The 26,155-nt window shown below is 45.8% G+C and overlaps 1 protein-coding gene across 7 annotated transcripts in view; it reads right to left on the bottom strand.

The window, feature by feature from the left end:
* The window catches only part of Vwa3a (von Willebrand factor A domain containing 3A), a 69,907-nt gene that overhangs the window by 16,790 nt on the left and 26,962 nt on the right, over window positions 1–26,155 (bottom strand). For 5 of the 7 annotated variants that reach the window (XM_087908506.1, XM_087908504.1, XM_087908508.1 and 2 more), the window contains 15 exons: window positions 23,838–23,936; window positions 22,905–23,011; window positions 17,524–17,649; window positions 16,761–16,869; window positions 16,456–16,521; window positions 14,374–14,499; window positions 13,800–13,935; window positions 13,596–13,699; window positions 10,614–10,694; window positions 10,144–10,238; window positions 8,927–9,046; window positions 5,760–5,834; window positions 5,424–5,568; window positions 4,292–4,487; window positions 2,143–2,213 (listed from right to left, as the gene is read on the bottom strand). In XM_087908506.1, the coding sequence (XP_087764632.1) occupies window positions 2,143–2,213; window positions 4,292–4,487; window positions 5,424–5,568; window positions 5,760–5,834; window positions 8,927–9,046; window positions 10,144–10,238; window positions 10,614–10,694; window positions 13,596–13,699; window positions 13,800–13,935; window positions 14,374–14,499; window positions 16,456–16,521; window positions 16,761–16,869; window positions 17,524–17,649; window positions 22,905–23,011; window positions 23,838–23,936 (1,656 nt within the window). The remainder of the gene's footprint in view (window positions 1–2,142; window positions 2,214–4,291; window positions 4,488–5,423; window positions 5,569–5,759; window positions 5,835–8,926; window positions 9,047–10,143; window positions 10,239–10,613; window positions 10,695–13,595; window positions 13,700–13,799; window positions 13,936–14,373; window positions 14,500–16,455; window positions 16,522–16,760; window positions 16,870–17,523; window positions 17,650–22,904; window positions 23,012–23,837; window positions 23,937–26,155) is intronic. The other 2 variants (XM_087908507.1, XM_087908503.1) reach the window with 1 other exon arrangement.

Below are 26,155 nucleotides of genomic sequence, written 5' to 3' on the forward strand. Positions count from 1 at the left end.
CATGGTGCTCACCATCACCTATGTCCCCAGCCATGGTGCTCACCATCACCTATGTCCCCAGCCATGGTGCTCACCATCACCTATGTCCCAGCCATGACACTCAGTCTCACCTATGTCCCCACCATGATGCTCACCATCACCTATGTCCCAGCCATGACACTCAGTCTCACCTATGTCCCCGCCATGATGCTCACCATCATCTATGTCTCCAGCCATGACACTCAGTCTCACCTATGTCCCCGCCATGGTGCTCACCATCACCTATGTCCCCAGCCATGGTGCTCACCATCACCTATGTCCCAGCCATGACACTCAGTCTCACCTATGTCCCCGCCATGATGCTCACCATCATCTATGTCTCCAGCCATGACACTCAGTCTCACCTATGTCCCCACCATGGTGCTCACCATCACCTATGTCCCCAGCCATGGTGCTCACCATCACCTATGTCCCTGCCATGGTGCTCACCATCACCTATGTCCCCAGCCATGACACTCAGTCTCACCTATGTCTCCACAATGATGCTCACCATCACCTATGTTCCCACAATGGTGCTCACCATCATCTATGTCCCCAGCCATGATGCTCAGCCTCACCTCAAGTCAATAGCCAAGGAACCAGCTTGGGTTGAAATCTCTGAAACTAGGAGCTGAAATAATTCCCCCCTTCCTTAACTTGTTTTTTCTCAAATATTTGTCACATCGATGAAGAAGCCAAGATACTGCTTTACAGAACAGGAAACCAAAAATCTGTGAGCACAAGGTTCTTTTCCAATAATGGAGGAACTTCAAGTCACCTCCAGGGGCCTGAGCAAGCCAGCATGTAAAACCTTTATTTATTCCCATATTCTCACTGCTCCTGGCATGATCCTTCCCAGCTTTCTAGTTGCACAGGTACTACTAAAATCTCCTTTGGGGAAGTAGTTTTTAAAATGAATTTTGAATAATAAAGTGCAGGCCATGGATAATCAAGGAAGGGATAGCAGGCAGAGAATACAGCGGTTGCAAAGACTGAGTTTAGAGCTGGGTGGCAGTGGTACATGCCTTTAATCCCAGCACTTGGGAGGCAAAGGCAGGAGGATCTCTGGTCTAGAAAGCAAGTTCCAGCAAGGACCACTACATAGAGAAACGCTGTCTCAAAAACCACACACACACACACACACACACACACAAACACACACACACAAACACAGAGGCTGAGATTGGGAAGGGGCTGGGTGTGATGAAGGAACTCATAGGCGGCCAGAATCTACAGCATATAAATCAAGATTCAATGAAAGACAGGAAGGGTCCACATTCCCTCTGAAATCTTGGCTGTCAGCGGATCTAGACATGGAGAGGGAAGCTGGGGTGAGCTGATTTGTGTCTCCTAAGATATGTTGCAAATGGTAACTGCAAATATGACCTTAAAAACAATGTCTCTGCAGCTGAAATTAAAATCTAAGTCAAGATGATGTCATATCGGAGTAGGGCAGGCCTTTCAATTTCATATGACTAGTGTTCTCGTGAGAGAGAAAAGACGGACACACAGAGGGTAGAGAGCCATGTGCAGGTGGGAGCATAGGTCGGAATTATGATTATACAGCTGAGGAAGGCCCACGAATGGACCAAACTTTGGAGACACCTTCTTGACTAGGTAGTCTATCTCGGCTCAGCTTTAGCAAAGAATTGGCTTAGTGAGTTCAGCAGGGTCGCTCTCCCCTTGGTAGACTTATCACCCCTGCTTGAGTCCTAGATCCTTGGGCTTGAAGCCTAATCAACTCCCTTTTAGTGATTTTCCATCCATTGACTGCTCGCTGGCTACAAATCCCCGCTACTTCTGCTGTGTTTGGGGTTTTGTGTGTGAGTTGTCTCCCCTATGGCAATAGTCTCAGAAACCTTCCAGGCCATTTATAATAAGCATCCAGCATACTTGTTTTTTGTCAAAACTAGAGGGATGCAATAACGAAAGGTACTACCCAAAGCCAACAGAAGAAACATGGCCCTGCTGCTGGCTTGATTTCAGACTTCTAGCCCCTGGAAACACAGAAGCATAAACGTTTCTTTTTGGTCCAAACTATTCTGCTTGTAGTATTTTGTTGCAACAGCCACGGCAGTTAGACACAAGGACCATACATGTATTAAACCTGAGCCCAAGGCATACCTTCTGGGAGTAGTTGAGGGCTTTTTCTATCTCCGCTACGATGGCACTGATGTCATCACTCTCGTAAATACCTGGAAACAAAGCACACCTTGAGCTATAGGTGAGGGTGTGGCACTGGGCACGTGTCAACCTCTGCACACAGGAAGGCCATGCGGAAGTGACACGCCCACAGGACGAGATGGAACCGTAGTGGACTGACCCCACCAGCCCCAACCCCGTATCATCCGGTGGTATGTTGTCACCAAGAGTGTAACCGACCATGGGACTCAGTGTCCCGGCCCTCGCAGGAAGGGCAAGCTAGGCTCAAAGGTTTTTGCTACTCTAAGGAACGAGAAATAATTACTGACATGGTAACTATTTATGGAGACTAACATTTGCAGTGAGCATAGCAATGTCGCTCTTGAGCGGGACTCTAGTATCTGACAAGTACACCGGGCATTGATGCTGACCTGTCTGGGTTCAGCTTCTGTCCTTTAGGCTCTGCCTTAGCTACTCATCTGCTGAGCAGGGCAGATAGTCACCTGCTTCACGGGGTTGTGGTGAAGATCCGGCTAGCTAGTGTCCATAAGACGCTTAAGCTGTGCCTGGCATCTCATAGCTGCTCCGCGTTTGTATTACTAGTAATCATTGCTGGGAATGTCAATGAACACAGCCAGCAAATTCATAGCCCAAAAGATCTGCAAACTGCTCCAGAGCTCTGACCCCAGGCACGTCCTGCCTCTAAGTCACTGCATCTGTGAGTCACAGAGTTTGGAAGAAATTAGTGCGTCCTAGGCTCAATCCCTCCCACATTGTAAGGATTTTTCCATATGCACACCACCTAAGCCGTCACTGATTTCATATATTTTAATTTCATTTACTTCTTGTGTTTTTAAGAGTACTTTAAAAATGAAAAGTTCATTATAGCCAACAAAGTCAGTGTTTTTCTAAAATGTGAAAACATGCATCTTAATTATCACAACTATTACACAAACACACAGACACACAGAGTAATATATATATATATATATATATATATATATATATATATAGAGAGAGAGAGAGAGAGAGAGAGAGCATGGCCTTGCTCTATGCACCATGTACAGATATTTTTATGGGTTCCTTATGAATATACCACACTTTGGGAACTCTAATTCTAAAGGATCTTTACAATGTGTTCTAGATCTGATGTGTGTACGTACTATAATTCCCAACATGTACTATACACATACACACAAACACATATAACACACACATGTCAACGTGAGGCATCTTTCATGGGGCTTTGTGCATGCTAGGTAAACACTCTACCACTGAGGTCACCCTCAGTGAAATATATCCGACATAAACTTCACCATCTACTTTTGGGGGGTTGGTATTGAACCTAGGCATACAAAGGACTAACCCCACCACTTAGCTGCACCATCTGCTCATGGCCACTTTAACTCTGTGGTTCAGTGACACTAAGCGCATCCATGCTATTGCACACCCAACATCAGTAGTCATTTCCAGAACATTAGCTTAACACTTGAGGGTTGAGGATGGAACCCATGGCCTACAAATGCTAAGTGTGCCTTTGACCATGAAGCTATGTCCCTAGTTTCTCATTTCAATATATATCTCATTTCAATATAGTCTCAAGTTTAATATTTTTATGTGTGTGTATACACATACATACACGTGCATGCTGTAACATGTGTGTTAAGGTCATAGAACCAGTTGTGGGATTTGATTCTCTTCTTCTACCATGTGTAATCCAGGGATTGAACTCAGACTTGAGGGCAAGCCCCTTTGCCCACTGAACCATGTCTCTGGCCTCCTAATTTTAATTTTTAGGATTGTTCTATCTTACGTGTATGAACGTTTTGCCTGTGTGTGTGACTGTGTACCATATTAGTGATAGATACCTTGGAAGACCAGACGAAGGTGTTGAATCCCCTGGAACTGGAGTTACATATGGTATGAATTACCCTGTGGGTGCTGGGACTCTAACTTGGGTCCTCTGGAAGAGCAATCAGTGCTCTTAACAGCTGAACCACCTCTCCGGCCCTCCTGATTTAATAAATGTGACTTTCATATGTTGTTTCTTGGGACTATTTCAGTGTCAAAGGGAACCAGTGCTGAGACATCTGGAAAGAAAGAGGCAAGGGACCAGGGAACACCTACACACCTGTTTCCCCAAACCAGTGGAGCCGACCTCTGGCAGCGCGGGTGATCTCTTTGTAAGCAGCAGCTGTGTCGGTCCGGCTGGCATAGCAGGCAGGGGGCGTGGCGTCCAGTTGTGGTTCTCCCACGTAGAAGAGACAGACATTCAGCTGGAGGTCGCAACCGCCACAGGCCTCTGCCACATAGGCGCTGAGCAAGGACTGCGGGGAAGAGAGACAGGAAGTCCACACCCAAGGGCCCGGGAGCTGCTGATCTTCCAATAGCTTAGCTGGTCATCTTCTGATTGTGTGTGTCGGGTGTGTGTGTGTGTGGTGGGTATACATGTATGTGAGCACAGGTTTCCATGGAGGCCAGAAGAGGGTATTAGAGTCTCTGGAGTTGGAATTATAGACAGTTGTGTGCCACCCGACATGGGTGCCGGGAATTGAATTTGGCCTTCTACAAAAGTAGTAGATGCTTTTAACTACTGAGCCATCTTTCTAACCCTCTGACATTTTTTTCTGAGGCCTACTGTGTGCTTGGTCCAGTGCTGTGTACAAACAGAAAGACATGGACCCGAGATACAATTTCTTCTCATGTTTTAATATGGTATGGCAGAGATTGGGGTCTGAATGCTTGATGATGCCATGTGGGGTCTGTAAGCAGCAGCACGGACAAGCCGGGAGCCTGTTAGTGATGAGATTCTCATTCCCTGACTGAAACCCGCTGAGCCGGGCGGGAGCTGTGTTGTGACTGTATCCCTAGGTTCTTGTCTGTGCTAAAGCATGAGAAGAGGTAGTTTAGATACTTGTGCTGGGTTGAGAGGTGTGGCTCGGTGGCAGAACGATTACCTAGCAAAAGCAAGGGAGGGCCTGGAGTCTGTACACTGCAGAAAGTTAAAGAAAGAAAGGAAGGAAGGAAGGAAGGAAGGAAGGAAGGAAGGAAGGAAGGAAAGAAAGAAAGAAAGAAAGAAAGAAAGAAAGAAAGAAAGAAAGAAAGAAAAAGAAAAGAAGGCAGGGGGCAGGGGCAGACAGATCTCTGTAAGTTTGAAACTAGCCTGGTTTACATAAGCAAGTTTTGGGCCAGCCAGGGCACACAGGGAGACCCTGTCTCAACAACGAAAAAGACAGCGGATGTCTAGGAGGGAGGCTACTTACCACATCTTGGTCAGGGACACCCCCTGTGAAGAGGTAGATGCCCTGAGACTCATGTTTGCCTTTATCCTTGAAGTCCACTTCTATGGCCTTCTGCAGGGCACCGAGGACATTTCTGCTTCCTTGACATTGTAGGCCCAGGGCCCACCTGGGGAGGCAGGGATGTAAGGCCTTGAGGTCCCAAGGACAGAGAGAAGAAAGTTGTTTTCTGACATCTGCTCTTGGCTGCGGGAGGGCGGGGCTGCCGAGGGCTACATCCAGGTAGAGAGGGGGACAGGGAAGGCAATGCCACAGGGCAGCGAAGGTACAGCAACAGAAGGCTCTGCCTCCATCACCTACCGCCAGGCGCTCTGTAAGTTGTCATGGCTCACGGGAACCAGCTCTGGCCTCCAACTCTCAACTGTGCTTCCAAACCTTCGAGGAAGCAAAGGGGGCTTGTTTCTCGGACGTGCGTTCATTCTGTGCGCCTGTTCTTTGGGCTTTACAGGCCTTTAGGGAGATGGAATTCTGGCAATAACCCCTCAAATGTTGGAATGTTGCTGGCCCAGGGTAGTCACTAAATTTTCTTGCTCCTCATAACACATCAACGCCAACTCCCTGTGGGACAGTGCCAGAGTTCTCAAGCAGGGACAGTGCAGGCCAGCTTTGGCTGCTGCCCTGCCGTCTGATGCTATGAGGTCTCCCTTCTGTGTAGGAACTTCCTTTTCCCCACAGGGAACAATTCATTGTTTCTTTAAGACTCTTGGAGCCTGATCCCCCTCACAGCACTGTCCTGCTCAGGTTGAACTTTGGACTTTTTTTTTGTATAAATATGCATGATCTCATTTTCTTTATAAGACAGAATTTAGGATTCCCAAGAGGAAAATTTATCCCTTTAGGAAAACAATGTACCTTTCTCTGGGTCAGGATGGATCTCTCATGCTGAACCCAGGCCGCCTCTGTGTCAGTCTCTTCTGGGAATCCCATAAAACTCCTCCTTAGTAGACACACGCCATGCCCTTTCCCATCGCCCCATACAGTGGTGACCCTCCACTCTTTAGAACCCTGGGAAGCTACTCTGTCCCCCAGGAACTCCTCTCTCTTCCCTTTGACATGATGGACAAGTTCCCTGGAAGATGCACCACCATGGTTCCTGCTTCAGCCCATTGCCCTCACGCTTCTGCCTGGGAAGGCACTCTTGCCTTCTTCCTGCCACCTGCAGCCGTGCGTCTCTAGGAGTCAGTTCACAAAACTTCTATGGCCCTTGGGAGCTGTGGGAGAATGCTCTTGCACCCTGTAAAGATTTGTCACTTGTATTGGTTTAATAAAATGCTGACTGACCAGTAGCCAGGCAGGAAGTAAAGCGGGGCAACCAGACTAGGAGGATTCTGGGAAGAGGAAAGGATCAGTCTGCAGTTGTCACTCAGACACAGAAGAAGCAAGATGAAAACACTGATCTGAGAAAAGGTACCAAGCCATGTGGCCAGACATAGATAAGAATTATGGGTTAATTTAAGTTATAAGAGTTCGTTAATAATAAGCCTGAGATAATAGGCCAAACAGCTTATAATTAACATAAGCCGCTGTGAGTTTCTTGGGGACTGACTGACTATGGGACCAGGTGGGACAGAAACTTGTGTCTACAAATGGTGCCCAAATGTTTGGCAATGTACATCCACATAAAGCCTCAAAAAACTTTTTAAAAAAGGTTTTTAGACCTACAAAAATGGGAGTCAACTGGAACTGTTTGGTAGCTGCATTTTTTTTTTCAGATAGGCTCTGTTTGCTGGTGGGTAGCAGAGGCATGGCTCCTTTAAGAAAGGCTTTCTGACTCATTGTTAGCAGCCGAAACTGTGCAACTCTTTTAAGAGGTCCTGACACTAAACACTTAAATGGTGTTCATGAGCAGCCAGTGACATGCTTCTTGGTCCTGGGCCCAGCCAGAATGGGCTGAGCCTGCCTTCCACCCTTCACAGTCCGTGGACCCTTCTACCTCCTCATAGGAATGGCTCACAGCACCCATCTCTTCCTGGGTCTTCCTTACTAGGCCTTAAGTTCCTTGAGGACAGGCTCTGTTTACACTCATTTCTGGATCCCAGTGCCAGTATACTGCCTTGCACACAGCAGGCTCTCGAGGAAACCTTGTAGAATTGATAGGTAGACTAAACAGACGAAAATACTGTATAAAATGTTTCTCCAAGGAAGGGAGCAAGGGAGAGGGGTAAAAGAGGACAATAGGGTTGGGTATATAGAAATGTGTGTGTGTGTGTGTATGTGCATGTGTGTATGTATGTATATATATATATATATATATATATAAAACAATGTCATAATACAGCCCATTATTTTATGTAATTGGTATGTGCTAATAAAAAAGGAAAATGTTGGCCTAAGCATTTCTTTTGTTTTTTTTATTAGATTTTATTAAGGAAAGATTAGACCCTGACCTATTATTTAATACTATCTGCTGACTTAATAGACTGAGGACATACCCTGTGAGCTCATATTAGGCCTTCTCTAGTTAAAATTGTATGCAATTTAAAAAAAGGTGTATTTTCTGTCTTCAAAACAGAGTCTTGCTATGCATCCATGGCTGACCTGGTATTTACTATGCAAACCAGGCTGGCCTCAGAATTGTAGCTCCCAATGCCATGATTATGGACATGAACTACCACACCTCGCTTCCCAAATGCTGGAGTTACAGATTTATGCCACCACACCTGACACATAGTATCTTATTTAAATTTAATAATTTCTATATATGATATATAATTACACATAAATACAGCATTTATTTGATTTTTTTTTCTTTTATTGAGACAGGGTCTGTCTATGTAGTTTTGGCTGTTCTGGAACTCACTATGTAGACCAGGCAGGCCTCCAACTCACAGAGATTCTCTTGCCTCAGCCTCTCAAGTGCTGGAATTAAAGGCCACCATGATAGCACATGCAATTTCAAACTATATACCATTTGCAACTTTAAAGTTACCCATATAACATGTAAAATAAAACATATATATAATTTAAAAAATAAATATGTTTTAGAAACTACATAAATTATTTTGAAATGATACATAGTTTTTTAAAAGTATAACTAAGCCATATATAGATTCAAATTTTGTATACTATTTATCTATAGATCAAAATTAAAATTTAATTTAGAATTGGAGCATAAAGTATTTGCAGTGCTTGCTAGAACCAGCCTAAGATTAAGGCCAGGGCATGGCTGGGTCCCTCTCTGCTGTGTTTACTAGCTTAAAAGCCAAATGGGGCAATGGGCTGAATTACATCACCCTGGCTGATTAAATCATGTGTTTTGGGGCCGCTTACCCCCTTTGCCCCAGTGGGATAGCCCTGCGGCCATTCAATTATTTAAGACCCCAAACAAGATCACCTGAATCAGATAAACTGATGAGCATCCTAGGGTGCTGGGCCCTCATAACACTGCTGTCTGCCCGACCTCAGCCTGGTGGCGGCATCCACACACAGCCTCTCCCCCCACGCCCGTGGGGACTCCGGGGACTTACGCGATGATGTTGAAGTGGTCTTTGTTGGACATCTGCTCCTCCAGCAGCAGTCGCAGGGAGTGCTGGATATGAATAATGTACACGGAATTGGTCACCGAGACATCCAGCAGTATAACAACCCTGTAGGGAAACACAAGCTTCAAGAGGCAACCTGAATCGCTCAGATAATGTTTGTTCCATTCCATTTTACTATTTAAAGATTTTTCCAGGGAGATTTTGCATGCCAGACTCATAGATGGCCAAGCGTCTCTGTGGTCCGAGCCCAGCAGAAGTAGGCTTAGAATAGTAATCGAGGTGCACTGTGGGACCTTGTGTCTTTCTGCTGTGGTGAAACGTATGAAGGCAGTTTAAGTGCTGAGGACTGCCCGTGGTGACATTCAAGTCAGAAGGTCTCTCTTTCTGTTGGAGTGCCACTACAAAGCCTTTGCCAAACGATTCCTTATAATCAATTATAACAAATCAAATAAGGCATATTGGGATGTCCCGCCTCCCCCACATGCCACCCAGTTCAGCATCTGTCATCTCTTCTGCCAATGGCATCCTCATTTCTTCTCAGGAACAACATTATCTCTATCAGTTCGTGTGAGCTGGGTGGAGCTGGCACATGCCATGCTTAAGGAGTGGGCATTTGACCCTGGGAATTCAGAATATCATGTCTCCCTGGCCAGTCTGATAGCCCATGGATGCTCGAGCCCTGGAAATGCAATAGTAGAAAGTAGTTCCATGGCTATAATTACGACCTGCAGGGAAAACCCTATCTGAAAACAAAGCCCACAGAGAGGAGAGCAGGGCTGGGGGATGCTTGACAAGACTGACCTTCTGGGTGCAGTCACACGGCTCACAAGCCTGGGCTAGCATTCTCAGTTACATCAGCCTGCTACCTTCCAAGCTCATTTTGCGCTTCAGTTGTGTGTGTGTGTGTGTGTGTGTGTGTGTGTGTGTGTGATAGAATTGCCAGGTCTTAACCATGTAACCCAGGCTAGCCTCACATTCTTAAGCCCCTTGCCTCAACCTCCCAGGAGCTGGGAACGCAGGTGTGTACAACCACGCCCATCTCTCTGCTGCTTCTAACTGTACGAATCCCGAGATACAATGATGATGGTTGGTGTGGAAGACGACGGCTCTGAGGCTGCCCACAGGGAACGATGAGCTGGAGAAACGCTGGGTCACACAGCAGACCCCACGGGGAACGAGAGCACACTTTGCAGGATAAATACCTCCTTTGGCAGACCGTTCCCCAGATTCCTCTGCTGCCCAGGGAGAGCCACTGGAGCCGCTCTTCGTACATCTGCACCGCTTTCCCGAGTTGCTTCTGGAAACACACGAGCTACCATGAGCAAGTGCGCCAAGAGTGGCGATTAAAGCCTGGGGTTGTGAGGCGGGGACATACTCCAGATGACTTCTGGAAATGGTACCCACAGGCAGTATAAATATTTAGCTAGGTCAGGTGCAAGTTCATCGTGACAGTCCATCACAAAACTAGGGAAGGAAGAACCTAAGTATTTCCTTCAAATGTGGGACAGGCAGATATTGCCCCAAAGGCAGAGATTCTTGTTTGTGGCATCTATGTCCTGTAGAGGAAGGGGCCCATAGGACACACAGGGAAACTGGTCAATGGCTCATTGTCTATATAGCCCATAGCACCTTCCTGCAACCCATATTTTAATGGATTGGACCCATTACTGACCTGGTACTCGTAGAGGAAGGGTGGTTCCACATGGATATTCTTCACTGTCCCATCATGCCATTCAAATTGTACCATTGCTTTCTGTACTCAGACACGGAGAGAATGGAGAACAGGTAAGCAGAGGCATGAATGGGAAATATTACATTTGGGCTCTCCGGCTCATATGCATGAGAGAAACAGGTTCTGAGCACATCCCGAGTCAGATTCCCTACCTACTCCCACACATACCACCCCTTGGCTTTGTCTGAAACCTTCAGGAGAAGGGTCCTCTATGAGTTGTGCCTGACAGCAAGCCACGTGCCTTCTTGGGGGATCCTCTGTACACCAAAGCCACCAAGGCATGGATCAAGTGTTGTGGTAATGCAGGTGAGAATCAGGGATATTAAAACCTACTGACACCTAGGAGTGGTGACACATGCCTCTAATCCCAGCAGTCAGGAGGCAGAGGCAGGCGGACAAAAGCAAGTTCCAGGCTAGCCAGGCTATACAGTAAGACCCTGTCTCAAAAACCAAACAAAAACCCATACCAGCTACGGTTTCTTACATTTGGGAATCCAGACAAGCCTTTCAGACACTCCTATTTGTTATCCTGTTTGTTCGTGTGCCTTGAGGTGTCGCTGCATCTGTGGCTTCAGTCACTGAGGTAGTCATTTTTGCACTGCTAGTATTGCCCACCTTCCACATCTCCCCCTTTCCTTTCACCTTCCATCTTTCCAATCACTCTTCTAGTCTCATTCTCATCTTTGTAGTCTCATCTCTTCTCATTCTTCTACTTGGCCATTTTTCTATCCTTTCTTGAATTTTTCTTTCATCATTTTGTATTTTCTTTATTCCTTCCTGTTAATCTATCTTCCCATTTTCCCTTCAGTCCTTCCATCTGTTCCAATTTCCATCCAGCCACTTACTTACATTCCTACTCATTCATCAGCATTTCCATCCATCTATCCACCCACCCATCGATCCATCCATTGATCCATCCGTCCATCCATCCATCCATCCATCCATCCATCCATCCATCCACCAACCCATCCATCCACCAACCCATCCATCCATCCATCCATCCATCCATCCATCCATCCACCAACCCATCCATCCACCAACCCACCCACCCATCCATCCATCCATCTACCCATCCATCCATCCATCCATCCATCCATCCACCCATCCACCCATCCATCCATCCACCAACCCATCCATCCACCAACCCACCCACCCATCCATCCATCCACCTATCCATCCATCCATCCATCCATCCATCCATCCATCCATCCATCCATTCATCCACCCACCCATCCATCCATCCATCCACCCACCAAATCATCCATCCATCCACCCATCCATCCATCCATCCATCTACCCACTCACCCACCCATCCATCCATTCATCTACCAACCCACCCATCCGTCCATCCACCCATCCATCCATCTACCAACCCATTCATCCATTCATCTACCAACCCACCCATCCATCTGTCCATCCACCCATCCATCCATCTACCAACCCATCCATCCATCCACCCACCAACCCACCCATCCATCTGTCCATCCACCCATCCGTCCATCTACCAACCCATCCATCCATCCACCCACCAACCCATCCATCCATCTATTATCCATCCATCCATCCATCCATCCATCCATCCATCCATCCATTCATCTATCTATTCATCCATCCATCCATCTACATTTCCATTTATTCATCATTATTTCCATTTGGCAATTTATCTACCCATTTATCCATCCATCCATTCAGCTTTTTATCTATTCATCTATCTAACCATCCACTTTTCTATGAATATTCACCAATATTTCATTCATCCAAATACACATCATTCTCATCTTTCTTTCCAACTTCCTTTCCATCTGCCTGTCACTCAGCAATCCAGGGAACATTCATTGACTGTACTTGTACCAGACCTGGGGCCACTGAGTCAGAGAAGAGAGTCTTTTAAATGGTTCATATTATGTAGGACTCTACATGCAGGAATATGTTATTGCAGCCATCGTGCAAATGAATACAAGGCAGTGGGGGCAACAAGAAAACAAGTCTGTCCTGTTTGAATGGGGTGGAAGACAACAATCATGGAGATGACCATGGTAAAAAAGACAATCTTCCTCGGGAACCCCACTCACCTCCTTTGAGACAGTATCACTGAACCTGGCGCTCATGAAGTAGGACAGATTGGTTTGTCAGTGAGCCCCAGGGAACCTCCTATCTCCATCTCTCCTGTACGACACAGTAGTACATATGTTTGTATGTATGTATGTACTACTATGTCCAGCATTTCTACATGGGACTGAAGACCAAATCTTCTATGCTTGCAAAGCAAACATTCTATAGACTGGGCTATTGTCCCAGTCCCCATTTCAGATCTTTGAAAATCAACAGTTTTGGTAGATTTCTTGGTTTGCTTGTTTATACTTTGATTCTGGGTATTGAACCCAGGGCCTCATGCGTGTTGAATATACTCCATCCTTAAGCTGCATCTCCAGCCTCATTACTCTAGATTTTATAAGGAGTCCCGGAGGGAAAACCTGAATCCCACCCAGGCCCTCACATCCATGCTATGCTTTAAACTTTCACTGTTCAATTATAATGTAATATGGGATGTAGCGTAAGGGAGCACTCCTGCAGAGGACTGGAGAGAATCCGAATATAACATAAGATGCGAAGTAGCATAAGGGAGCACTCTTGCAGAGGGTTGGAGAGAATCTGAATACAACATAAGACAGCAAGTACAGTAAGGGAGCACTCCTGCAGAGGGTTGGAGAGAATCTGAATATAACATAAGACAGCAAGTACAGTAAGGGAGCACTCCTGCAGAGGGTTGGAGAGAATCCGAATATAACATAAGACAGCAAGTACAGTAAGGGAGCACTCCTGCAGAGGGCTGAAGAGAATCCGAATATAACATAAGAGACGGGAAGTAGCGTAAGGGAGCACTCCTGCAGAGGACTGGAGAGAAGCCCGACCTGAAATTACCTCATGGATAGTAGCTGATACTGTTTTCTGGAGAATGGGCACAAATTCTTCCACAGGATTGAAGGTGTTGGGTGCCAGAATCTGATAAAGGTTTAACTTCTTAGCTGAAAAAAAATACATTAGCTGTGAGGCATTGCCTGGGAGGCCTTGAAGGGTCCAAGCCTGGTCAGCCACCTGGCTCCGCCCTCTCCAGGGATTAGATACCTTTTAGGCCATTGATCTTCAGCCATTCCGCGGAAGTCTTGTCCAAGTCTGGGAACTTGATGGTGAGAGGAGCTTCGTGCCTCGGGGGTTTAGGCAAGAGACTGATGAATGGTCCTTTGGCAATCTCTGTAGAGATCTACATGCAATTTAAAAACTCTCCTTACACAATCACGCTTCAGAGCTCAGAAGTCCTTCCTCACTCACACACACCTCTCCTCTAACCCCGCCCACGTGAAGGTTTTCAAAACATTCACAGGTGGCTTGAAGGCAGTTCTTCTGAATTTTCAGGGGACAGGAAAAGGCCCCCAGAAACCTGTTTCTCTTCCATGTGTTCACCTCTCCCCCTCACCCAAGGTCCAAGATGACAAGCTATCTGTCCACAGGCTTAGGTCACAAGGTTTCTGGAAACTCAAGTGACAAGTTCACCATGCCACCGAGGAAGCCTTGGCCTGGCCCCACCTCCTGCTAGGCACAGATTTAGAGTGCACAAATGAGACCCCGAGAGGTTAACTCATAGCGAATGTGTCAGCAACAGAAAGGCCAGCCCAGACATCAGCAGTGGAGCACCACCTACTTCCTTGATCATGCAGGTCAGCTCCTCACTCGGGCTGCTGTGATACAGGCCTTGCACCTGGCTGAGGAGGGCGTGAGCCTTCTGGGTTTCTGCTCGGAGCTCATCCACGTCCCTGTTGGTATAGAGCTGGGGTGATGGCAGCAATGAGTCATCCAGAAGTCACTGGATGACGGGAGATGTCAGTGTAGGAAAAGGCAAGCATCCAAGTCAATTCCCAAGGCTAGGTGGCTGTCTATTTAAAACTAGGGTAATAGACTGAGGTCCATAAAGTAGACAGGACCCACCAATGTATTTGTCTTATGTACAGTATTAACTCGCAAAATTCTAACTTTACAAAGGAACATTTTTAAGCCAGATGCAGTGCACCCTCTTTGTGTGTGTGTGTGTGTGTGTGTGTGTGTGTGTATGTGTGTGCGGTTTTCAAGACAGGCTTTCTTTTTGTAACAGTTATAGCTGTCTTGGAACTAACTCTTGTAGACCAGGCTGGCCTTGAACTCATAGAGATCCACCTGCTTCCGCCTTTCAAGTGCTGGGATTAAAGGTGCGTGCCACCAGTGCCCGGCTATAGTGCACACCTTTAATCCCAGCACATGGAGGGCAACAGTAGGAGGATCTCTGTGAGTCTGAGGCCAGCCTGGTCTACATAGCAAGTTTCAGAACTGTCAGGACTACATAGAAAGATGGAGTCTCACAAAAAGGAACATTTTACATCCTCTGGGATGACAAGGATGAAATTAAGAGCAATTATAAAAAATTGCTAGAGCAAGATAGTTGAGTGGGGAAAGGGGCTTGCTGTGTAAGCCTGAATCTGATCCCTGGAACTCATTTAAAGGCGAAAGGAAAGAATTAACTCTACAGTGTTGTCTTCTGACCCTCACATATATGCCTTGGTAGATGAGCACTATATGCATGCACATACACACACTAATAATAATTTAAAATAATAAATATTGGTGGGAAAGTGAGGAATTAGAACACTTGTGTAGTGTGGGTGAGAATGTGGGTTGGTATTGCTGTTGTGCTTTCTCAAAAAAAAATCTGTAATTGCAGCCCTTGGGAGGCAGAGGCAAGGAGATTGCTAAGTTCAAGGCCTGCCTGGGCTATACAGTAAGACTGTCTTTCAAAAGCTGCAAAGAGCTGTATCTGGTGGTATCTGCCTGCGATCGCAGCAATCAGGAGCCAGAGTCAGGAGGATGGCTATGAGTTTGAGGCTAGCCTGGGCTATAGTGTGAGACCGCGTCTTTTAAGGTTTTATTTTATGTATATAGGTGATTTGCCTGCATGTATGTCTGTGCACCACATCTGTGCCTGGTGATTTTGGCAGCTAGAATAGGGTATCAGATCCACTGGAGCTGGAGGTGCAGACAGTGATGAGCTACCCAGGTCCTCTGGAAAAGCAGTCAGTACTCTTAACCACCGAGCCATGGATTTAGTTTTAGATCTTGTCTTAAAAAACAAACAACAAGAACCAAATGAACAAAAACAAAAAGCACATCTTCAATAACAGAAGTCAAGCCTGGAGTTACCATGGACCTGAAGTTTGACTTTAGCTGAATCCTCCATCAGCCAGGGGAGCCACCAGCTGGGGCTGTGTTAACTATGGCCTCCTCTGACAACGCAGAGTAGGCGGTGCTTAGCTGTTACAGGGACAAGGACACCAATGAGTGGACTGCTAAGGAGTGGAGCCCCCCTTCTGCCTTTCTGTGAGTCTCTCCCAATAGCAGGGGCTTATTTAGGGAAGACATTTGGAGCCACCATCTTAGTCTGGAGGCTCTGGTGGGAGTTGAAATGAGCCTGGGTTGTGTTCATATTCATAGAAAGCGATGGAGGATTCGGTTGAACGGGCTTAGATTCACAAGTGTGTGGCCAGCTCATCAGACAAGCTACCAACAGCTTATGACTTTGGCAGGTCCCTGTTCTTTCCACATTTTCAACGTCATGTGATTTGCCCGTGTGAAGTCACTGAGCCTGGAGAGCAAGCATGATGATGTGGGGGGAGCAAGCATGTGGCAGAGTCTGTCCTGGCCAGATCCCCAGGTACAGCCCCGGGTGGTAGGTACAGCTGGGCTTCAGAAGGCTTACCTCGGATTCTGGGCTGTAGCAGTGGTAGGAACCCCCAAGTGCATCTGTGAGGTTCTTCAGAACAGCCTGGGGGATGGTGACAGAGTCAGCCCTGGAGAGGCTACATCAATGTTCTAACAAACCTTTCCTAGTCTGAGCTTTCAGACTCTCCCACACTTCCTGTTTGCCAATGGGAGAAGCGGGAACAAGAGAGGTATGTTCTAGTCCACAGCGTGGGCGCCCTGCTCAGGCACAGTCTCCAAGGCCAGCCCAGGTCACTAGTGCCAACTGAAAAAGGGGAGCTTTGGAGAAGTTCAGGTACTCACAGAGGGCATGTGATCATCGCATTTGTAGGTGGTGACATGAATGAAGAGGTCCCGCCCTATGGTGGACTGCTGGATGTAGTCAGACAGGAGTTCAGAAGACTGATCTGGACTGGGGAGCAGACGGAAGAGGAGGCATGGGCATTCCTGAGACTAGACTGTGAACAACCCGGGCCAAAATGGAATTCCCAGAGAACATCTCATTGTGTGTGTATTTGTATGTGCAAGTGTTCTTGTATGTGATTGTACACACATGCATGTGTGCACGAGGAGGCCAGTAATCCATTTCTTGTGTCTTTCATCATTATTGTCTATATTATTTTCGAGCTAGGGCTTCTCACTGAACCTGGAACTCATCGATTGACTAGTCTGGCTGATCAGTAAGCACCAGTGTCCCTGTCTCCACCTCCCCAGGGCTAACATTACAGGCATTCAGTGCTTTTTTATGTGGTTGCTGGAGATCTGAACGTAGGTCCTCATGCCTGCAGGCACTTTACTGGCTGAGCAACTTTTGCACCCCCTCTACTCATCCTTGACTGATCACCTATGTCCTGGGTCACCTGGGTTAAGATGCAGAGCTGGGTGGATGGCAGCCCTAGCCAGCCCTGGCTGCCCTGCCACAAGTATACACAGGTAACCTAGGAAGAGAATTATTCTAAGTGTGCGTGAAGCATCATGCTTGGCGATGTTTTTTTCTCAGACATGGCTTGGGTTATCAACTTCCTTCATGGAGTCTATTACTTGCTTAGTAAGAAAGGAGACCTACCAGCTTCTCAAAATGACCACCAGAGAATTCAGCTCCTTGTGAGCAAAGACTTTCTTCAAGGCTTGTAGCAGGTTGCTGCTTCCCTCAGGCTGCAGCTTCTTTACCCAGAGCTTGAGTTCCTGGAGGCTGGAAGGAGACACAGCAACCTAACTACAGTCATGTGCAGCTTAACGACCTGGTTTTCCAAGTGAAGGGCTCTAGCCCACTTGAGCATGTGGCTCCAGCAAGCCTTACCCTTCTGAAGCTAGCCCCCAGGTCCATTCTCTTATTTGGCCACTTTCTCCTCCTGAGCTGACTACCAAGGTCCAGTAATCAAAGTATTGAAGTCCAGCAATCAAAAGCCCCCTTTGGCTCACCTAATTAACACGCCCAGTTAAAGTTAAAACACATCATTCTACACAGGGTTTCCCATTTTACCTTACAAACTGCTACTTTCCCGTGTGTCACGTCTGTTTCCTCTCTATTCAGAGGCAAATATTTGTCTCTCACTTCTGTTTCCTCTCTATCCAGAGGCAAATATTTGTCCCTGTGGGGCAAATTTTCCTTCCCCCCTCTCCCTTGCCCCCTTTCTCCCCTCTCTTGTTTCCTTCCGCCTCTCCCCCTTCTATCTCCTGTCTTTATCTCTTATCCCTGCCCTTTGTCCCTCTGGAGCAAATAAATCCCCTTTGTGTTGAGAATTTAGTCTTGGGAGTCCTGAGGCAGTACTTTTCCTTTCCCCAAGGTTCCCTTTGACTTGGCGATAGCCTTTGAGATCCTATGCTTGGATAATAGACCAGGACCTATTCTAAGAAATGTCTCTGGGTGATTTTGCTGTCCTGTGACGTCACTGAATATACTTATACAAACTTAGATGGCATAGCCTACCACATACCTGAGCTATACGGGTATAAATGTGGTATAGCCTATTGGTTCTAGAGCCATGATGCACTGAACTGCCAGCGGCCATTACCACTTAATACAGCAGATAAATTAATATTCAGGTGCCAGCTCACCAGAAGCTCAACTCTCTGACAGGAATGTCTCGTCCAAACAAGGCTTGCGGGAATATAGAGTCCAGAAGGTCTTTTGCTCATGCTGTGCCTTCATATTGTTGCCGCTACATGCTCTTCTCTGGTTTCTGATATGCTGTATTTATAATGTGGAGAGTCCCCCACTATCTGTATTGTACTGCGTTTATTGCATAATTTCATCCTGATCTACTGGGCATTTTTATTTGTGAGTTGTCAAGAAGGTGACTCCTCCTCAAGCTATATTATCTAGTTGATATTAATAATGTTAGCTGATACAGAGTTTTGATGATTAAAAATGGACACAAAGAAATGCCACCCAAGTCAGGGGTTATAAATTCCCATTAAACGGTGTCTTGAATTATAGTTTAGCCTGACATTAAGAAAACAGCCGTATTTTTCCAGCTGCCAAGAGAGCTGACTTAAAACTTCAAAGCAGTTTTAGATTAGACCAGGTGCCTTGCCAATGGGTTTTAAGATAAACTATTCCCAGAAAAACACAATCTTATTTATAAGGACATACAGTCAGCTGTCCAGAAGCAAATTGCAGCGCCAGTCTCTCTGCGAGGTCTGGCTGAAAATCCAGGACAGTGATGAACTCTCTGCACAAATTCCTAACCTCCGTTTTATGGCTTACATGCAGGACAGAAAAATATATTTTACGATATAAAACTTTTAAAATTGATTTTTATTGAGCTCTACATTTTTCTCTGTTCCCTTCCCTGCCTCTCCCCTCCACCCTTCAACCTTTCCCCAAGGTCCCCATGCTCCCAGTTTACTCAGGAGACCTTGTCTTTTTCTACTTCCCATGTAGATTAGATCCATGTATGTCTCTTTTAGGGTCCTCATTGTTGTCTAGGTTCTCTGGGATTGTGGTTTGTAGGCTGGTTTTCTTTGCTTTATGTTTAAAAACCACTTATGAGTGAGTACTGTCTTTCTGTGTTTTGGTTACCTCACTCAAAATAATATTTTCTAGCTCCATCCATTTTCCTATAAAATTCAAGATGTCATTTTTTTTTTCCTGCTGTGTAGTACTTCATCGTGTAAATGTACCACATTTTCCTTATCCATTCAATATCTTCGATCAAGGGGCATTTAAGTTATTTCCAGGTTCTGGCTATGACAAACAATGCTGCTATGAACATATAGTTGAACACATTTCCTTGTGGCACAACTGAGCACCCTTTGGAAATACACCCCAAAATGGTATTACTGGGTCTTGAGAAAGGTTGTTTCCTAATTTTCTGAGGAATCGCCACACTGACATCCAAAGGGGCTGTACCAGCTTGCATTCCCACCAGCAATGCAGAAGTGTTCCCTTTTTCCACAACCTCTCCAGCATAAGTTGTCATCAGTGTTTTTGATCTTGGCCATTCTTACAGGTGTAAGATTTAACAAATGGTGCTGGCATAACTGGATGTCAACATGTAGAAGAATGAAAATAGACCCATATTTATCACCATACACAAAACTCAAGCCCAATGGATCAAAGACCTTAACATAAAGCCAGCCACACTGAACCTTATAGAAGAGAAAGTGGGAAGTACACTTGAATGCATTGGCACAGGAGACCACTTCCTAAATATAACCCCAGCAGCACAGACACTGAGAGAAACAATTAATAAATGGGACCTCCTGAAACTGAAAAGCTTCTGTAAAGCAAAGGACACGGTCAACAAGACAAAACAACAGCCTACAGGATGGGAAAAGATCTTCACTAACCCCACATCAGACAGAGGTCTGATCTCGAAAATATACAAAGAACTCAAGAAATTGGTCATCAAAAGAACAAATAATCCAGTAAAAAAAAAATGGAGTACAGTCCTAAACAGAGAACTCTCAACAGAGGAATCTAAAATGGCCGAGAGACACTTAATGAAATGTTCAACATCCTTAGTCATTAGAGAAATGCAAATGAAAACGTTTTTAATGTCACTGTGCCTTGGAGATTGCCCAGCGAGCAGTTTATCTGTGCTCTGCCCCGCAGCTCAGGGTGTGTGGGGGGCTCTGGCGGTTGCTCAGTGCGGCACTCTCCCTGATGACACACCTCTCCCCGACATTTCTACGCTGTTGATCACAAAAGGTTAGTTTCAAATGTTTATACACGTAGAAGTATAGGACATAGCGCACAATTTCCTTTGTCCCCCTTAGTAGTTTTTAGCTCCTTTAAAGCCCTTTCAACAGCTGCAAGTTAAGCCCACCAATCAGGGATCGACGGAGAGCAAGTGCTCCTCCCTCGCTCTGTGACCAGTTATCTGGATCTATTGCACTGTGAGCCGTTAGAACGACTCTGCTCCTTATCATTTGTTTGAGAAATAGTATGTGGCCTCAGGTGTAATGTCTGAGAGATTTTGTGGATCTCGAAAAACTGTGAGGAACAAAGAGAGCTGGTATTTTTCAGCTTGAGAGAATAAAGAGAGACCATCAGAATAGGAGTGTCTGTCTTTCTTTTCCCATACCCCTCAGACAGAATCGTCTTAGCTCCTGCCGACTCTGGGCTTCTTCCAGTACCCTAGGTGTGGTCTAGGAGCCGACTCTCCATAGTCCGTGGTACTGAACGACAGGAGATTGAAGCAAGCATGAGGGGAAATAAGCCAACAAAGGAGATGAGGCGAATAGGAGATGGGTGCTGTTGGGGAATAGAATATTTGTCTGACTATGTAAAGATACGTTGTATTTGTTTATGCTGCGTTTGTCTGACTATGGAAAGATGGGTGCTTTTTACCTTGCCTGCCTAAGGAGAGGAGGGAGAGGTGGGGCCGGCGGGCAGAGAGAAAAGGGGAGCAGCCAGATAAACAGAGAGGAAGCGGGAAAGCAGAGGATGGACAGTTTGTGGATGGGCTAAACAAGCCTTAGGGGAGCACACAGATTAATACAAATGTGTTAATTTAAGCTAAAAAGCAGCTGGCTAGAAAGAAGCCTAAGCTAAAGCCGGGCATTCATAATCAATAATAAGTCTCCGTGTCATTGTGCTCAACTATGTTCATAGCAGTATTATTTGTAATAACCCAAACCTAGAAACAACCCCACTCAACAGAAAAGTGGATGAAGAAAACACATTTACACAATGGAGTTCTACACAGCACTTAAAGATAATGGCATCTTGAAATGAAAGGATTTAGAAAAAAAATATTTAGTGAGGTAACCCAGACCCAGAAGGACAAACATAACATGTACTCACAAGTGGCTTCTAGACATAAAGCAAAGCAAAAAAATAACCTACAGGCCACAACCCCAGACAACCTAGGCAACAAAGAGGATCCTAAGAGAGGCACGCATGGATCTACATAGGAAGGAGAAAAAGACAAGATCTCCTGAGTAAATTGGGAGCATGGGGATCACGGGAGAAGATAGAAAGGGAGGTGGAGGAAGGGAGGGGAGCGGGGAAAATGTACAGCTCAATAAAAACAATTAAAAAAAGAAAATCAAACAAACAAAAAAGTCTCCATGTCATGATCTGGAGGCTGGCAGTTCAAGAGAGCCTGCTACCTACTGTTTTACAACAAACCTTTGTTATACATAGAACGGGTTCTCTCTGAAACTAACTAAAAGCACGAACTAGGGACAGGGGAAGAAGTTCAGTTAGGAGAGGTTTTGCCTGGCATGCATGAAGTCCTGGGTCCCACCCCTAGGATCGGAAGGGTGGGGTGGATATGCAGTCATCAGCAAATATCAGCCACCAGCAAGTACGCAGTCATCAGCATGTGTGTGGCCATCAGCATGTATGCAATCATCAGCATGTATGCAGTCATCAGCATGTATGCAGTCATCAGCATGTATGCAGTCATCAGCATGTATGCAGTCATCAGCATGTATGCAGTCATCAGCATATACGCAGTCATCAGCATGTGTGCAGCCATCAGCACGTATGCAGTCATCAGCACGTATGCAGTCATCAGCATGTATGCAGTCATCAGCATGTGTGCAGTCATCAGCATATATGCAGTCATCAGCATGTGTGCAGCCATCAGCATGTATGCAGTCATCAGCATGTATGCAGCCATCAGCATGTATGCAGTCATCAGCATGTGTACAGTCATCAGCATGTGTGCAGCCATCAGCATGTATGCAGTCATCAGCATGTATGCAGTCATCAGCAAGTATGCAGTCATCAGCATGTGTGCAGCCATCACACGTATGCAGCCATGGCCTCCATCCCCAGCATCTCATAAACTAGGTGCACACTTATGACCCTAGCACTAAGGAGGTGGAAGCAAGAAGATCAGAAGCTCAAGGCCATCCTCAGTGACACAGCAAGCTTGAGGCCAGCCTGGGCCACAGTAGGCCTTAATTCAAATGAATGAACAAACACAAACGCAACATTCCACTGGATGGAGAAGGGAACATCCTGGTGGAGAGCTGGCAGTCACTCACGTGGAGGTGCTGACTTCCATAGGGTCAGGCCAGAGGGTTTTGGTGGTGACACCGAAGAACAGGACATACAACTTTTCCTTGAGGCTCAGCTGTTCGTCAATGAGACTCTGTGAACAAAAGGAGGTGAGCTGTTCACAGAGTCAGGGTTCTGTGGACCTTGGCTACACAGCTACACCTAGTATAGCCTGCCCTCGTGGGTGGGGAGTTGCGCTGTGCTAACCAGTGCTGAATGAGGATGGCTGTCCCACATGGAGCCTTTAGGCTCTGCTCAACCTCCATAAAATACAAGCTGCTGTTATGTAGTTGGTGCCTACCCCAATCTATAAGCATTTCCATGGAGACATGCCCTTCCACATTGCCTCACGTGTCTGTCCTAGCCGGATGTAGTCCTAGGGGTTCATCCTATGGCAGCTGTGTGAGGTGGCCATATTGTCCTCCCCACTTGCTTTACAGAGCAGAAATAGCAGGGTCATAGCCTGGAAGGGGTGGAGGGAGCCGGGATCTGGCTCCATATTTCTGTTTCGGAGATGTCCAAAGAAGCCAGTGCAGCTTCAGCATCCGGAAAAGGCCAGGAGCCCAGTGCTGTGTGGTTCTATGCTGCAGCCGTCCCCGGACAGATGAACGAGGACGGAACAGACTCCAGTCTACATCCCCTTGAGGGAACTTGGGTTTTACAGGGGTGGGGTGTCTCTCGAGGAGGTTCTGTTGTGGGGAGAATACTAGAAGTTCACACTGTAAGTGAGAATGAGTCTGTGGGGAAGTTTTACAGAATTCAACACATTTCTTCCCCTGGAGGTGCTAATTGAGTGAGGAACTGTTCTTCCTGAATGGCCCTGGTTTGCATCTGCTATAAACAAAGTAAGGTTGTGCAGCGGGCGGGGGAGGGTGGAGAAGTGGAAGGCTGGGGAGGTGCCCCTCATGCAGGAGACTCACTGTGAGGTCATTTTCGAATTCTTTTTTCTGAGCATCACTGCTAACCTGGGACGCACCGATGAGGAGTCCCACTCTTGTTCCCTTGATGAGGCCAAATGCCTAAAACCAAAGAGGAAATGTGCAAACAGCCCAGCCCTGCACTTTTGAGGCAGAAGTGTGAACAACACTCTCACTGCAACAGAAAGATGTGGCAAGTGGGAGCCCCATTCTACAAGAGAAAGAACAAGACCCCAGGTCCTGCTGGGCTCCAGGTGCTGTCTGATCTGGCTGATGGCAGCCTATTCTTTCTAGGTGCCTTCTCTTCCTGAAGCTATTGGCCAGTCTCATACAATAACACACACTGTCACATCAGCCTCATATAATAACACACACTGTCACATCAGCCTCATATAATAACACACACTGTCACATCAGCCTCATACAATAACACACATTGCTACATCAGCCTCACACAATAACACACATTGCTACATCAGCCTCATACAATAACATACATTATCACATCAGCCTCATACAATAACACACATTGCTACATCAGCCTCACACAATAACACACATTGCTACATCAGCCTCATACAATAACACACATTATCACATCAGCCTCATACAATAACACACATTGCTACATCAGCCTCATACAATAACACACATTATCACATCAGCCTCATACAATAACACACATTGCTACATCAGCCTCATACAATAACACACATTGCTACATCAGCCTCATACAGTAACACACATTGCTACATCAGCCTCATACAGTAACACACAATGTTACATCAGCCTCATATAATAACACGCATTGTTACATCAGTCTCATACAATAACACACATTGTTACATCAGCCTCATACAATAACACGCATTGCTACATCAGCCTCATACAATAACACGCATTGTTACATCAGCCTCATATAATAACACGCATTGTTACATCAGCCTCATACAATAACACGCATTGCTACATCAGCCTCATACAATAACACGGATTGTTACATCAGCCTCATATAATAACACGCATTGTTACATCAACCTCATACAATAACACGGATTGTTACATCAGCCTCATACAATAACACGCATTGTCACATCAGCCTCATACAATAACACGCATTGCTACATCAGCCTCATACAATAACACGCATTGTTACATCAGCCTCATACAATAACACGCATTGTTACATCAGCCTCATACAATAACACACATTGCTACATCAGCCTCATACAATAACACGCATTGCTACATCAGCCTCATACAATAACACGCATTGCTACATCAGCCTCATACAATAACACGCATTGCTACATCAGCCTCATACAATAACACGGATTGTTACATCAGCCTCATACAATAACACGCATTGTTACATCAGCCTCATACAATAACACACATTGTTACATCAGCCTCATACAATAACACGGATTGTTACATCAGCCTCATACAATAACACGCATTGCTACATCAGCCTCATATAATAACACGCATTGTTACATCAGTCTCATACAATAACACGCATTGTTACATCAGCCTCATACAATAACACACATTGCTACATCAGCCTCATACAATAACACGCATTGTTACATCAGCCTCATACAATAACACGCATTGTTACATCAGCCTCATACAATAACACACATTGTTACATCAGCCTCATACAATAACACACATTGTTACATCAGCCTCATAACAATAACACGCATTGTTACATCAGCCTCATACAATAACACGCATTGTTACATCAGCCTCATAAAATAACACGGATTGTTACATCAGCCTCATATAATAACACGCATTGTTACATCAACCTCATACAATAACACGGATTGTTACATCAGCCTCATACAATAACACGCATTGTCACATCAGCCTCATACAATAACACGCATTGCTACATCAGCCTCATACATAACACGCATTGTTACATCAGCCTCATACAATAACACGCATTGTTACATCAGCCTCATACAATAACACGCATTGTTACATCAGCCTCATACAATAACACGGATTGTTACATCAGCCTCATACAATAACACGCATTGTTACATCAGCCTCATACAATAACACGGATTGTTACATCAGCCTCATACAATAACACGCATTGTTACATCAGCCTCATACATAACACGCATTGTTACATCAGCCTCATACAATAACACGCATTGCTACATCAGCCTCATACAATAACACGGATTGTTACATCAGCCTCATAACAATAACACACATTGTTACATCAGCCTCATACAATAACACACATTGCTACATCAGCCTCATATAATAACACACATTGCTACATCAGCCTCATACAATAA

This window comes from Myodes glareolus, chromosome 7 (genome assembly GCF_982192425.1).
Source record: "Myodes glareolus chromosome 7, mMyoGla1.1, whole genome shotgun sequence".
Lineage (NCBI taxonomy): Eukaryota > Metazoa > Chordata > Mammalia > Rodentia > Cricetidae > Myodes > Myodes glareolus.